Raw genomic sequence first — 14,528 nt, forward strand, 5'->3', positions numbered from 1 at the left:
TGGCGGGTAGAAATTTTTAAAATTAATTTACAGGATATGGGCTTCGTTGGCTAGGCCAGCGTTTATTGCCCATCCCTAATTGCCCTTCAGAAGGTGGTGGTGAGCTGCCTTCATGAGCCACTGCAGTTCCTGTGGTGTAGGTATACCTGCGCTGCTGTTAGGGAGGGAGTTCCAGGATTTTGACCCAGTGACAGTGAAGGAACGGCGATATACTTCCAAGTCAGGATGGTGAGTGGCTTGGAAATATATCGCCATTCCTTCACTGTCACTCCGTAGAATGGTGAGACTGGTCGGGAATGCTTTGGAATAGCTGTCTAGTGGTAACAAAGGCAGGATCTTTTACACCCAGTTGAGATAGTAGACCAGAATTCACTTCAATATCTTGTCTAAAAGATGGCACATCTGATAGCGCAGCATTCCCTCAGTACTGCCTTGGAGTACATGCTTATAAAGTGGGACTTGAACCTATGACGTTCTAACCAAGGCAAGTGTGCTTACCACTGAGCCAAGGCAAGCACCTATAACCCAAGGAAGGGCATTTGAAGAGCAGTTAGGAACAGAGATGCAAGCTGAGACTTTCCTTTGTAAGGCTGTTGTAGCAACATTTATACATACTGCAGATGACGAAATTCACTGTGCCGACAGAGCGAATTTAGTGTATCTGCTGCCCCCCTCTGGAAAGGGATCCTATTACAGAATTACAGAATTGTTGCAGTGCAGAAGGAGGCCTTTCGGCCCATCGTGTCGGCACCGGCTCTCCAAATGTGCAATTCACTAAGTGCCACTCTCCCGCCTTCTCCCCATAACCCTGCACAATGCTCTTTTTCAAATAACAGTCTAATTCCCTTTTGAAAGCTTTGATTTCGATTAATTACACCTGGATTCAAGAAGGCCCAGAGGTTTGGTCCATGGTCAATTTATTTGTTACAAAGAAGCTAATTGTAGTTGTCACTTACACAGCTCTAAGATTTAGCAATTACAGATAAATAATTTCAGCTAAGAAATATCAGCCTTGATTCAGTGCGTATTCTCATCCGTGAGTCAGAATGCCCATGGATTTAAATCTCACAGCAGAAATTTGAGCACCAAATCTAGGCCTGCACTCCAGAGCAGAACAAAAAGTGTGCTGAGGGGCAGTACTGAGCGGGAGCTATACTGTAGGAATGGAGTACTCCACTCACGCAGGATAAGATATTAAACCGAGGCTCCTGGCAAAAGATTCCATGACCCTATTCGAAGAAGAGCAGGGGAGTTATCCCCCGAGGTCCATGGTCAATATTTATCCCTCAACCAAGATCCCCTAAGAAATTATCTAGCCATTATCACGTTGCTGTTTGTGGGAGCCTGCTGTGCACAAATTAATTACTGTGTTTCCTATCAAACAACAGTTTAGAATCATCTGCAAAGCACCTTGGGACACCCTGAGGTTGCAAAACTTGCCAAATAAATACAGATCTTTCATCGTGAGATCGAATCCTCCCTCCAACAGACACAAAAACAGCTCATGCTGAAAATCTACAACACAAACCACTCACTACATTTCAAAAAATCAGAGAATGATGCAGCACAGAGGAGGCCATTTGCCCCTTCAAACCTGTGCTGACTCTTGGAAAGACCTATTCAGTTAGTCCCATCCCCCTGTTCTTTCCACAAAGCCCTACATATCTCTGTTTTTGACTATGTAGCCAATTCCTTTCTGAAAGTTACTGTTGAATCTACTTCCACCAGCCTCTCAGACAGTGCATTCCAGGCCATTCCAACTCACCGTGTAAAAAATTCCCCACATCTTCACTCTCGTCCTTTAGCCAATTGCCTTAAATTTATGACCTCTGGCTTCTCACCCTAAACAGTCTCTTCTTATTTACTCTATACCCTTCATGATTGTGAACAGCTCTAGTAAATCTCTACTTAGCCTTCTCTGCTCTAAGGAGAACAATCCCAGCTCCTCCACATAACTGAAGTCCCTCATCCTTGGCATTCAAGTAAATCTCCTCTATACCCTTTCCAAAGACCTTGGCATTCTTCCTAAAATGTAGTGCCCAAAATTGAGCACAGTGCTTAAACTAAACTCGTGTTTAAAAACATTTTATAACTTCCTTGGCATAGACCAGTATTGCCACTGGACTAATAGTCCAGGGACCCAGGTTCAAATCCCACCATGGCAGGTGTGGAATTAAAAATCTAAGGATGACCATGTTGTGAAAACCCATTTGGTTCACTAATGCCCTTCAGAGAAGGAAATCTGCTGTCCCTGTCTGGCCTACATATGACTCCAGACCCACAGCAATGTGGTTGACTTAAATGCCCTCCAAAATTGCCTAGCCTGCTGTGTGGACTGCATTGGTTCAAGAGGGCAGCTCACCACCATCTTCTCAAGGGCAATTAGGGATGGGCAATAAATGCTGGCTGAGCCAGCAACACTCACATCCCACAAATGAATGTAAAAAAAAGCCCATAATTCTGCATGCTTTTGAACTGCCTTTTTAACTTGTCCTGTAACTTCATAATTTTGTGTGCATACCCCCCCAGGGTTTATCCCCTGTTCCTGTACTCTCTTTAAAATTGTGCCTTTCAATTCATTTTGCCTCTCCTCATTCTCCCTACCGAAGCAAAACACTTCACCCTGTTCTGTGTTAAATGTCATCTGCCGCGTGTCTTACCTGTTTCGCCAGCCTGTCTATGCCCACCTGAAGTCGGTTACCATGCTCCTCATTGGTTACTATGCTTCTGAGATTTTTGCCACTGCGAACATCGAAATTGTGCCCTGCCTCCCTATTCCAGGTCATCAATATATATCAAAAAGAGCCGTGCTCCTAATACTGATCCCTGGGATATTGCAGCAGGCTTCTCGCCAATCTGGGAAAACAACCATTCATCACTATTCTCTGCCTTCTGTCCCTTAGCCAATTTTGTATCCGAGTTGCCACTGTCCCTCTAATCCCATGGGATTTTCCTTGCCTTCTCAGTGCTATTGACTAAAACATTTTTACTGCAGTCAGTGTCCTCAATTATAGAATTCAGTTACTGATGCAAAATCACAATTCAAGAACATAGAGCCAGTTATAGTAACATAACTGGAAGTGTGCTAATTATTGACAGTCTTATAATGAGGGTGGGATATGAGTCAGAGAGAGTGTTGTAACTGAGAGCCTTAGAGTGTTCTCAGTTATAACATGCACCCTGTCACACACCCCACCCTTCAGTTCACACAGACCCTCCCCCTGTCCTCACTGGCCCTCTCCCCATCTTGCATGTTGGATGCGATCAAGGTCCTACCCTGCACCAAGTCCCATTCAAGTACCACCAATGTTCTCACTGATATGCATTGGCTCATGTTCCCCAGCACCTCAGTTTTAAAATTGTCAATCTTTTGTGTGAATCCTTCCCTGCCTCTCTCCTTGCCAATGGCCTGTCCTGCCCCACAGCTCCGCTATCTCTGTAATCTCCTCTAGCCCAACAACTCCTAATAACTTTGCATTCCTCCAATTTTGTTCTCTTGTGCACCTCCCATTAATTAGCCCGCCATTTGCAGCCATGATTTCAGTTTTCTGGGCTGAGGACATATCTGCCCCAGAGGGAGTAATAGAGGCTTACGAGGTAGGTTCCTGGGATGAGGGGTTTGTCCTGTGAGGAAAGATTGGGCACACTATACCTTGGAGTTTAGAGGAATGAGAGGTGATCTTATTAAAACATATAAGGTCCTGATGGTACTTGACAATTTGGATTTTGGGAAGACGTTTCCTCTTGTGGGGGAAACGAGTACTAAGAACACAGTTTAAAAATGAGAGGTCTCCTTTTTAAGATGGAGATAGGGATAAATATTTTCTTCCAGAGGGTTGTTGGTCTGTGGAATTCTCTTTCCCAGAGAGCAGTGGAGGCTTTATGATATGTTGTATATAAGGATATTTAAGGATACATATCTTAAATGTTTTGTTATTCGTTATTGGGATGTAAGTGTCACTGGCATTTTTACTGCCCATCCCTAATTCCCCTTGAGAAGGTGGTGGTGAGCTGCCTGCTTGAGCCGCTGCAGTCCATGTGGTGTAGGTATATCCACAGTGCTGCTAGGGAGGGAGTTCCAGGATTTTGACCCAGTAACAGTGAAGAAATGGTGATATAGTTCCAAGTCAGGATAGTGAATGGCTTGGAGGGGAACTTGCAGGTGCTGATGTTCCCATGCTGCACTTGTCTTTCTAAGTTGTATAGGTTTGGAAGGTGCTGTCAAAGGCGCCTTGGTGAATTCCTGCAGTGCATCTTGTAGATGGTACACACTGCTGCTACTGTGCATCAGTGGCAAAGGGAGTAAATGTTTGTGGATGAGGTGCCAATCAAACGGGCTGCTTTGTCTCGGATGCTGTCAAGCTTCTTGAGTGTTGTGGGAGCTGCACTCATCCAGGCAAGTGGAAACTGTTCTATCACACTCCTGACATGTGTCTTGTAGGTGGTGTACAGGCTTTGGGGAGTCAGGAGGTGAGTTACTTGTCACACAATTCCTAGCCTCTGACCTGGTCTTGTAGCCACAGTGTTTATATGGCTCGTCCAGTTCAATTTCTGGTCAATGGTAACCCCCAGGGTGTTGATAGTGGAAGATTCACTGATAGTAATGCCATTGAGCATCAAGGGGCGATAGTTAGATTCTCTGTTGTTGGAGATGGTCATTGCCTGACACTTGTGTGCTGTGAATGTTACTTGCCCCTTGTCACCCCTAGTCAGTATATTGTACAGATCTTGCTGCATTTGGACATGGGCTCCTTCAGGATCTGAGGAGTCACGAATGGTGCTGAACATTGTGCAGTCATCAGCAAACATCCCCACTCCTGACCTTATGATGGAAGGAAGGTCATTAATGAAGCAGCTGAAGACCATTGGGCTGAGGACACTACCCTGAGGAACTCCTGCTGTGATGTCCTGGAGATGAGTAGACTGACCTCCAACAACCACAACCTTCTTCCTTTGTGCTAGGTATGACTCTAACCAGTGGAGTTTTCCCCTGATTCCCATTGACTCCAGTTTTTCTGAGGCTCCTTGTTGCTAAACTTCGTCAAATGCGGCCTTGATGTCAACGGCAGTCACTCTCACCTCACCTCGGGAGTTCAGCTCTTTTGTCCATGTTTGAACCAAGGCTATAATGAGGTCAGGAGCTGAGTGGCCCTGGTAGAACCCAAACTGGGTGTCAGTGAGCAGGTTATTGCTAAGCACTATTAATGACCCCTTCTATTACTTTACTGATGATGGAGAGTAGACTGATGGGGCAGTAATTGGCCGAGTAGGATTTGTCCTGCTTTTTGTGGATAGGAAATACCAGGGCAAGTTTCCACATAGCCAGGTAGATGCCAGTGCTGTGGCTGTACTGGAACAGCTTGACTAGGGGGCGAGGCAAGTTCTGGGCACAGATCTTCATTACTATTGCTGGAATATTGTCAGGGCCCATAGCCTTTTCACGGTACACTGCCTTCAGCCACTTTTTGATATCACGTGGAAAGAATTGAATTGGCTGAAGACAGGCATCTGTGATGCTGGGGACCTCCAGAGGAGGCCAAGATAGATCATTCACTTGGTACTTCTGCTGAAGATTGTAGCAAATGCTTCAGCCTTATCTTTTGCACTGACTTGTTGGACTCCTCCGTCATTGAGGATGGGGATAGTTGTGGAGCCTCCTCTTCCAGTGAGTTTAATTGTCCACGACCATTCACGACTGGATATGGCAGGACTGCAGAGCTTAGATCTGACCGGTTGGTTATGGAATTGCTTCGCTCTGTCTATCACTTGCTGCTTATGCTGTTTGGCATGCAAATAGTCCTATTTTATAGCTTCACCAGGTTGACACCTCATTTTTAGGTATGCCTCGTGCTGCTCCTGGCATGTCCTGCACTCTTCATTGAACCGGGGTTGATCCCCTGGTTGATGGTAATGGTAGAGTGGGGGATATGCCGGGCCATGAGGTTACAGATTGTGGAGTACAATTCTGCAGCTGCTGTTGGTCCACAGCACCTCATGGATGCCCTTGAGTTGCTAAATCTGTTTAAAATCTATCCCATTTAGCATGGCGGTAGTGCCACACAACACGATGGAGCGTATCCTCAATGTGAAGGTGGGACTTTGTCTCCACAATGACTGTGCGGTGGTCACTCCGACCGGTACAATCATGGACAGATGCATCAGCAGCTGGCAAGCTGGTGAGGATGGGATCAAGTATGTTCTTCCCTCTTGTTGGTTCCTACCACCTGCCACAGACCCAGTCTAGCAGCTATGTCATTTCGCACTCGGCCAATGGCACCACTGAGCTACTCTTGGTGATGGACATTGAAGGTCCCCACCCAGAGTACATTCTGCGCCCTTGCCGCGCTCAAAAGTGCTTCCTGCAAGTGATGTTCAACATGGAGGAAGCACTGATTCACCAGAGAGGGAGGGCGGTATGTGGTAATCAGCAGAGGTTTCCTTGCCCATGTTTGACCTGATGCCATGAGACTTCATGAAGTCCAGACTCAATGTTGAGGACTACCAGGGCAACTCCATCCCGACTGTATACTATTGTGCTGCCAGCTCTGCTGGGTCTTTCCTGCCAGTGGGACAGGACATACCCAGGGATGGTGATGGTGGTGTCTGGGGCATTATCTGTAAGATATGATTCCATGAGGATGACTGTCAGGCTGTTGCTTGACTAGTCTGTGAGACAGCTGTCCCAATGTTAGCACTAGTCCCGAGCCGTCAACAGTTTGCTGTCATCTTTTCCTGTGCCTAGGTCAATGCTGAGTGTTCTGTCCGGTTTGGTACAACTGAGTGGCTTGTTAGGCCATTTCAGAGGCAGCTGCATTGCTGTGTGTCCAGAGTTAAAGGTAGACCAGACCAGATAAGGATGACAGATTTCCTTCCCTAAAGGACATTAGTCAACCAGATGAGTTTTCACAACATTCGATGATGGTTGTCGTGGTCATCATTAGACTTTTAATTCCAGGTTTTTATTGATTTTAAATTCCATCCTCTACTGTTGCGGGATGCAAACCCAGGTTCCCAGAGCATTACCCTAGGTCTCCGGATTTCTAGGGGGATGAATTACTCTCCACAGAATTCCCAGCCTCTGTTCTGCTCTGACCAGACTTATATTTGTATGTTCATGTGTACTCAGTGAGAGGCACTCTTGCCTCTGAGGGCAAAATAAATCATGGGTTCAAGCCTAACCTAGGGACTTGAGCCTAAAATTGAGGATGATACTCTCAGAGTAGTACCAAGGCAGTGCTGCGCTGTCGAAGGTGTTATCTTTCAGATGAGGTGCTAAATCAAGATCCTCACTATCCTCCCAGGTGGATGCAAAAACTCCAATGGCACTATTTCAACAAAGAATCGAGAAGTTCTGCCCAGTTTGCGGGCCAACATTTATCCCTCCATCAACATTGCTAGGAGCATCATCGGGTCTTTACCACATTACTGTCTGTGGGCGCTTGCTATGCATAAATTGGTTGTCTCATCTCCTAGATTATAACGGTGACTACAGTTCAAAATGTACTTCATTGCCTGTGAAGTGCCTGATCTTGTGACAGGCGCTACATAAATGCAAGTCTTCCTTTCCAGAGTTCACACTTCAAACGTGCAAAACTCTGGTTCCAAAATGATTACACAAACTTTTAAAATCAGATATGCTGCCACCCTCGCTTGAGTTATTAAGTGACACCCTAACGTTGTCCCCCCAGCTGGATGTCACCTTGGGGAGACAGGGGGCGGTATCGCTTTAAGACCTTCGACCGCCGGAAATGCTTGTCGCTTCCGGTAAGATGGCGGCACACATCTGAGGGGCTGGTCCGGCTCCAATCCCCGGATCCCTCTCCCTCTCCCTCGCTGCCCGGGAAGGGTTCACGATGTGGACTCAGTGCCGACCGCTCCCGCTCCTCCTCCTCCGGCCGCGGCCCGGTCTCTGGGTCCCCGCCCGGGGCCGCAAGTCCCGCACCGACCCGCCGGCCAAATCCAAGGCCGACCGCCTGCGGGTCCCCACCCCGGTCGACCCGGTGGAGCTGCTGGTCGTGAAGGAGCGATACCGGCAGCATGTGGGCATCATCGGGGCCCTCAGGTCAGTACCGGGGGTATGGGCGTGGAAACCATCCGTCAGTAATACAGAGAGAGTGAGGAAAATCCGTCACTAATGCAGAGAGAGTGAGGAAAATCCGTCACTAATACAGAGTGAGGAAAATCCGTCAATAATACAGAGAGAGTGAGGAAAATCCGTCACTAATACAGAGAGTGAGGAAAATCCGTCACTAATACAGAGAGTGAGGAAAATCCGTCAATAATACAGAGAGAGTGAGGAAAATCCGTCACTAATACAGAGAGTGAGGAAAATCCGTCACTAATACAGAGAGTGAGGAAAATCCGTCACTAATACAGAGAGAGTGAGGAAAATCCATCACTAATACAGAGAGAGTGAGGAAAATCCGTCACTAATACAGAGAGAGTGAGGAAAATCCGTCACTAATACAGAGTGAGGAAAATCCATCAATAATACAGAGAGAGTAAGGAACAGCCGTCAATAATACAGAGAGAGTGAGGAAAATCCGTCAATAATACAGAGAGAGTGAGGAAAATCTGTCACTAATACAGAGAGAGTGAGGAAAATCCGTCAATAATACAGAGAGTGAGGAAAATCCATCACTAATACAGAGAGGGTGAGGAAAATCCGTCACTAATACAGAGAGGGTGAGGAAAATCCGTCACTAATACAGAGAGAGGGAGGAAAATACGTCAATAATACAGAGAGAGTGAGGAATATCGTCAATAATACAGAGAGAGTGAGGAACATCCATCAATAATATAGAGAGAGTGAGGAAAATCCATCAATAATATAGAGAGAGTGAGGAAAATCCGTCAATAATATAGAGAGAGTGAGGAAACTCTGTCAATGATACAGAGAGAGCGAGGAAAATCCGTCAATAATAGAGTGAGGAAAATCTGTCAATAATATAGAGAGATTGAGGAAAATTTGCCAGTAATACAGAGTGAGGAAAATTTGTCATTAATACAGAGAGTGAGGAAAATCTGTCAGTAATACAGAGTGAGGAAAATCCGTCAATAATACAGAGTGAGGAAAATCCGTCAATAATACAGAGTGAGGAAAATCCGTCAATAATACAGAGTGAGGAAAATCCGTCAATAATACAGAGTGAGGAAAATCCGTCAATAATAGAGTGAGGAAAATCCGTCAATAATACAGAGTGAGGAAAATCCGTCAATAATACAGAGTGAGGAAAATCCGTCAATAATAGAGTGAGGAAAATGCGTCAATAATAGAGTGAGGAAAATCCGTCAATAATACAGAGTGAGGAAAATCCGTCAATAATACAGAGTGAGGAAAATCCGTCAATAATACAGAGTGAGGAAAATCTGTCAATAATACAGAGAGAGTGAGGAAAATCCGTCACTAATACAGAGAGGGTGAGGAAAATCCGTCACTAATACAGAGAGGGTGAGGAAAATCCGTCACTAATACAGAGAGGGTGAGGAAAATCCGTCACTAATACAGAGAGAGGGAGGAAAATACGTCTATAATACAGAGAGAGTGAGGAATATCGTCAATAATACAGAGAGAGTGAGGAATATCCATCAATAATACAGAGAGAGTGAGGAAAATCCATCAATAATATAGAGAGAGTGAGGAAAATCCGTCAATAATATAGACAGAGTGAGGAAACTCTGTCAATGATACAGAGAGAGCGAGGAAAATCCGTCAATAATAGAGTGAGGAAAATCTGTCAATAATATAGAGAGATTGAGGAAAATTTGCCAGTAATACAGAGTGAGGAAAATTTGTCATTAATACAGAGAGTGAGGAAAATCCGTCAATAATACAGAGTGAGGAAAATCCGTCAATAATACAGAGTGAGGAAAATCCGTCAATAATACAGAGTGAGGAAAATCCGTCAATAATACAGAGTGAGGAAAATCCGTCAATAATACAGAGTGAGGAAAATCCGTCAATAATACAGAGTGAGGAAAATCCGTCAATAATAGAGTGAGGAAAATCCGTCAGTAATACAGAGTGAGGAAAATCCGTCAATAATACAGAGTGAGGAAAATCCGTCAATAGTACAGAGTGAGGAAAATCCGTCAATAATACAGAGTGAGGAAAATCCGTCAATAATACAGAGTGAGGAAAATCCGTCAATAATACAGAGTGAGGAAAATCCGTCAATAATACAGAGTGAGGAAAATCCGTCAATAATACAGAGTGAGGAAAATCTGTCAATAATACAGAGAGAGTGAGGAAAATCTGTCAGTAGTACAGAGAGTGAGGAAAATCCGTCAATAATATAGAGAGAGTGAAGAACATCTGTCAATAATACAGAGAAAGTGAGGAAAATCCATCAATAGTACAGAGAGTGAGGAAAATCCGTCATTACTACAGAGAGTGAGGAAAATCCATCATTAATACAGAGAGTGATGAAAATCCATCATTAATACAGAGAGTGAGGAAAATCCATCATTAATACAGAGAGTGAGGAAAATCCGTCACTAATACAGAGAGGGCGAGGAAAACCGTCACTAATACAGAGAGCGCGAGGAATATCCGTCACTAATACAGAGAGAGCGAGGAATATCCGTCACTAATACAGAGAGAGTGAGGAAAATCTGTCACTAATACAGAGAGAGTGAGGAAAATCTGTCACTAATACAGAGAGAGCGAGGAAAATCCATCAATAATATAGAGAGAGTGAGGAAAATCCGTCAATAATATAGAGAGAGTGAGGAAAATCCGTCAATGATACAGAAAGAGCGAGGAAAATCCGTCAATAATAGAGTGAGGAAAATCTGTCAATAATATAGAGAGAGTGAGGAAAATCCATCAATAATACAGAGAGCGCGAGGAACATCCGTCAATAATACAGAGAGAGTGAGGAACATTGTCAATAATAAAGAGAGAATGAGGAACATCTGTCAATAATACAAAGAAAGTGAGGAACATCCGTCAATAATGCAGAGAGAATGAGGAACATATGTCATAAAATAGAGAGAGTGAGGAAAATCTGTCAATAATACAGAGAGAGTTAGGAACATCCGTCAGTACTACAGAGAGTGAGGAAAATCCGTCAATAATAAAGAGCGAATGAGGAACATCTGTCAATAACACAGAGAGAGTGAGGAACATTGTCAATAATACAGAGCGAGTAAGGACCATCCTCCTGTACTATAGATAGAATGAGGAACATTCGTCAATAATACAGAGAGAGTGAGGAAAATTTGTCAATAATACAGAGAGAGGGAGGAAAATCCGTCACTAATACAGAGTGAGTGAGGAAAATCCGTCACTAATACAGAGAGGGTGAGGAAAATCCGTCAATAATACACAGTGAGGAAAATCCGTCAATAATACAGAGAGAGTGAGGAATATCCGTCACTAATACAGAGAGAGTGAGGAAAATCCGTCACTAATACAGAGAGAGTGAGGAAAATCCGTCACTAATACAGAGAGAGTGAGGAAAATCCGTCACTAATACAGAGAGAGTGAGGAAAATCCGTCACTAATACAGAGAGAGTGAGGAAAATCCGTCACTAATACAGAGAGAGTGAGGAAAATCCGTCACTAATACAGAGTGAGGAAAATCCATCAATAATATAGAGAGAGTGAGGAAAATCCGTCAATAATATAGACAGAGTGAGGAAACTCTGTCAATGATACAGAGAGAGCGAGGAAAATCCGTCAATAATAGAGTGAGGAAAATCTGTCAATAATATAGAGAGATTGAGGAAAATTTGCCAGTAATACAGAGTGAGGAAAATTTGTCATTAATACAGAGAGTGAGGAAAATCTGTCAGTAATACAGAGTGAGGAAAATCCGTCAATAATACAGAGTGAGGAAAATCCGTCAATAATACAGAGTGAGGAAAATCCGTCAATAATACAGAGTGAGGAAAATCCGTCAATAATACAGAGTGAGGAAAATCCGTCAATAATACAGAGTGAGGAAAATCCGTCAATAATAGAGTGAGGAAAATCCGTCAATAATACAGAGTGAGGAAAATCCGTCAATAATACAGAGTGAGGAAAATCCGTCAATAATAGAGTGAGGAAAATGCGTCAATAATACAGAGTGAGGAAAATCCGTCAATAATAGAGTGAGGAAAATCAGTCAATAATACAGAGTGAGGAAAATCCGTCAATAATACAGAGTGAGGAAAATCCGTCAATAATACAGAGTGAGGAAAATCCGTCAATAATACAGAGTGAGGAAAATCCGTCAATAATAGAGTGAGGAAAATCCGTCAATAATACAGAGTGAGGAAAATCCGTCAATAATACAGAGTGAGGAAAATCCGTCAATAATACAGAGTGAGGAAAATCCGTCAGTAATACAGAGTGAGGAAAATCTGTCAATAATACAGAGAGAGTGAGGAAAATCCGTCAATAATACAGAGAGAGTGAGGAAAATCCGTCAATAATACAGAGAGAGTGAGGAAAATCCGTCAATAATACAGAGAGAGTGAGGAAAATCCGTCACTAGTACAGAGAGAGTGAGGAAAATCCGTCAATAATACAGAGAGAGTGAGGAAAATCCGTCACTAATACAGAGAGAGCGAGGAAAATCCGACACTAATACAGAGAGGGTGAGGAAAATCCGTCACTAATACAGAGAGAGCGAGGAAAATCCGTCACTAATACAGAGAGAGGGAGGAAAATACGTCAATAATACAGAGAGAGTGAGGAATATCGTCAATAATACAGAGAGAGTGAGGAACATCCATCAATAATATAGAGAGAGTGAGGAAAATCCGTCAATAATATAGAGAGAGTGCGGAAACTCTGTCAATGATACAGAGAGATTGAGGAAAATCCGTCAATAATAGAGTGAGGAAAATCTGTCAATAATATAGAGAGATTGAGGAAAATCTGTCAATAATACAGAGTGAGGAAAATTTGTCAATACAGAGAGTGAGGAAAATCTGTCAGTAATACAGAGTGAGGAAAATCTGTCAGTAATACAGAGTGAGGAAAATCCGTCAATAATAGTGTGAGGAAAATCCGTCAATAACACAGAGTGAGGAAAATCCGTCAATAATAGAGTGAGGAAAATCCGTCAATAATACAGTGAGGAAAATCCGTCAATAATAGAGTGAGGAAAATCTGTCAATAATACAGAGAGAGTGAGGAAAATCTGTCAGTAATACAGAGAGTGAGGAAAATCCGTCAACAATATAGAGAGAGTGAAGAACATCTGTCAATAATACAGAGAAAGTGAGGAAAATCCATCAATAGTACAGAGAGTGAGGAAAATCCGTCATTAATACAGAGAGTGAGGAAAATCCATCATTAATACAGAGAGTGAGGAAAATCCATCATTAATACAGAGAGTGAGGAAAATCCGTCACTAATACAGAGAGGGCGAGGAAAACCGTCACTAATACAGAGAGAGCGAGGAATATCCGTCACTAATACAGAGAGAGTGAGGAATATCCGTCACTAATACAGTGAGAGCGAGGAATATCCGTCACTAATACAGAGAGAGTGAGGAAAATCTGTCACTAATACAGAGAGAGTGAGGAAAATCCGTCAATAATATAGAGAGAGTGAGGAAAATCCGTCAATAATATAGAGAGAGTGAGGAAAATCCGTCAATAATATAGAGAGAGTGAGGAAAATCCGTCAATAATACAGAAAGAGCGAGGTAAATCTGTCAATAATAGTGAGGAAAATCTGTCAATAATATAGAGAGAGTGAGGAAAATCCATCAATAATACAGAGAGCGCGAGGAACATCCGTCAATAATACAGAGAGAGTGAGGAAAATCCGTCACTAATACAGAGTGAGTGAGGAAAATCCGTCACTAATACAGAGAGGGTGAGGAAAATCCGTCAATAATGCACAGTGAGGAAAATCCGTCAATAATACAGAGAGAGTGAGGAAAATCCGCCACTAATACAGAGAGGGGGAGGAAATACCGTCAATAATACAGAGAGAGTGAGGAATATCCGTCACTAATACAGAGAGAGTGAGGAAAATCCGTCACTAATACAGAGAGAGTGAGGAAAATCCGTCACTAATACAGAGAGAGTGAGGAAAATCCGTCACTAATACAGAGAGAGTGAGGAAAATCCGTCACTAATACAGAGAGAGTGAGGAAAATCCATCACTAATACAGAGTGAGGAAAATCCGTCAATAGTACAGAGAGAGTGAGGAAAATCCGTCACTAATACAGAGAGAGTGAGGAAAATCCGTCACTAATAGAGAGTGAGGAAAATCCGTCACTAATACAGAGAGAGTGAAGAAAATCCGTCAATAATACAGAGTGAGGAAAATCCGTCACTAATACAGAGAGAGTGAGGAAAATCCGTCACTAATACAGAGAGAGTGAGGAAAATCCGTCACTAATACAGAGAGAGTGAGGAAAATCCGTCACTAATACAGAGAGAGTGAGGAAAATCCATCACTAATACAGAGAGAGTGAGGAAAATCCGTCACTAATACAGAGAGAGTGAGGAAAATCCGTCACTAATACAGAGTGAGGAAAATCCGTCAATAATACAGAGAGAGTGAGGAAAATCCGTC

At 43.3% G+C, this 14,528-nt stretch overlaps 1 protein-coding gene across 1 annotated transcript in view; it reads left to right on the forward strand.

Moving 5' to 3' along the window:
- Nucleotides 1-7,749: 7,749 nt before the first annotated feature.
- mrps26 (mitochondrial ribosomal protein S26) overlaps nt 7,750-14,528 on the forward strand; it is a 72,996-nt gene continuing 66,217 nt past the window's right edge. The window contains exon 1 of the mRNA XM_041192039.1: nt 7,750-8,062. Within this exon, the coding sequence (XP_041047973.1) occupies nt 7,854-8,062 (209 nt within the window). The 5' untranslated portion in view covers nt 7,750-7,853. The remainder of the gene's footprint in view (nt 8,063-14,528) is intronic.

Source organism: Carcharodon carcharias, chromosome 1, assembly GCF_017639515.1.
Source record: "Carcharodon carcharias isolate sCarCar2 chromosome 1, sCarCar2.pri, whole genome shotgun sequence".
Classification (NCBI taxonomy): domain Eukaryota; kingdom Metazoa; phylum Chordata; class Chondrichthyes; order Lamniformes; family Lamnidae; genus Carcharodon; species Carcharodon carcharias.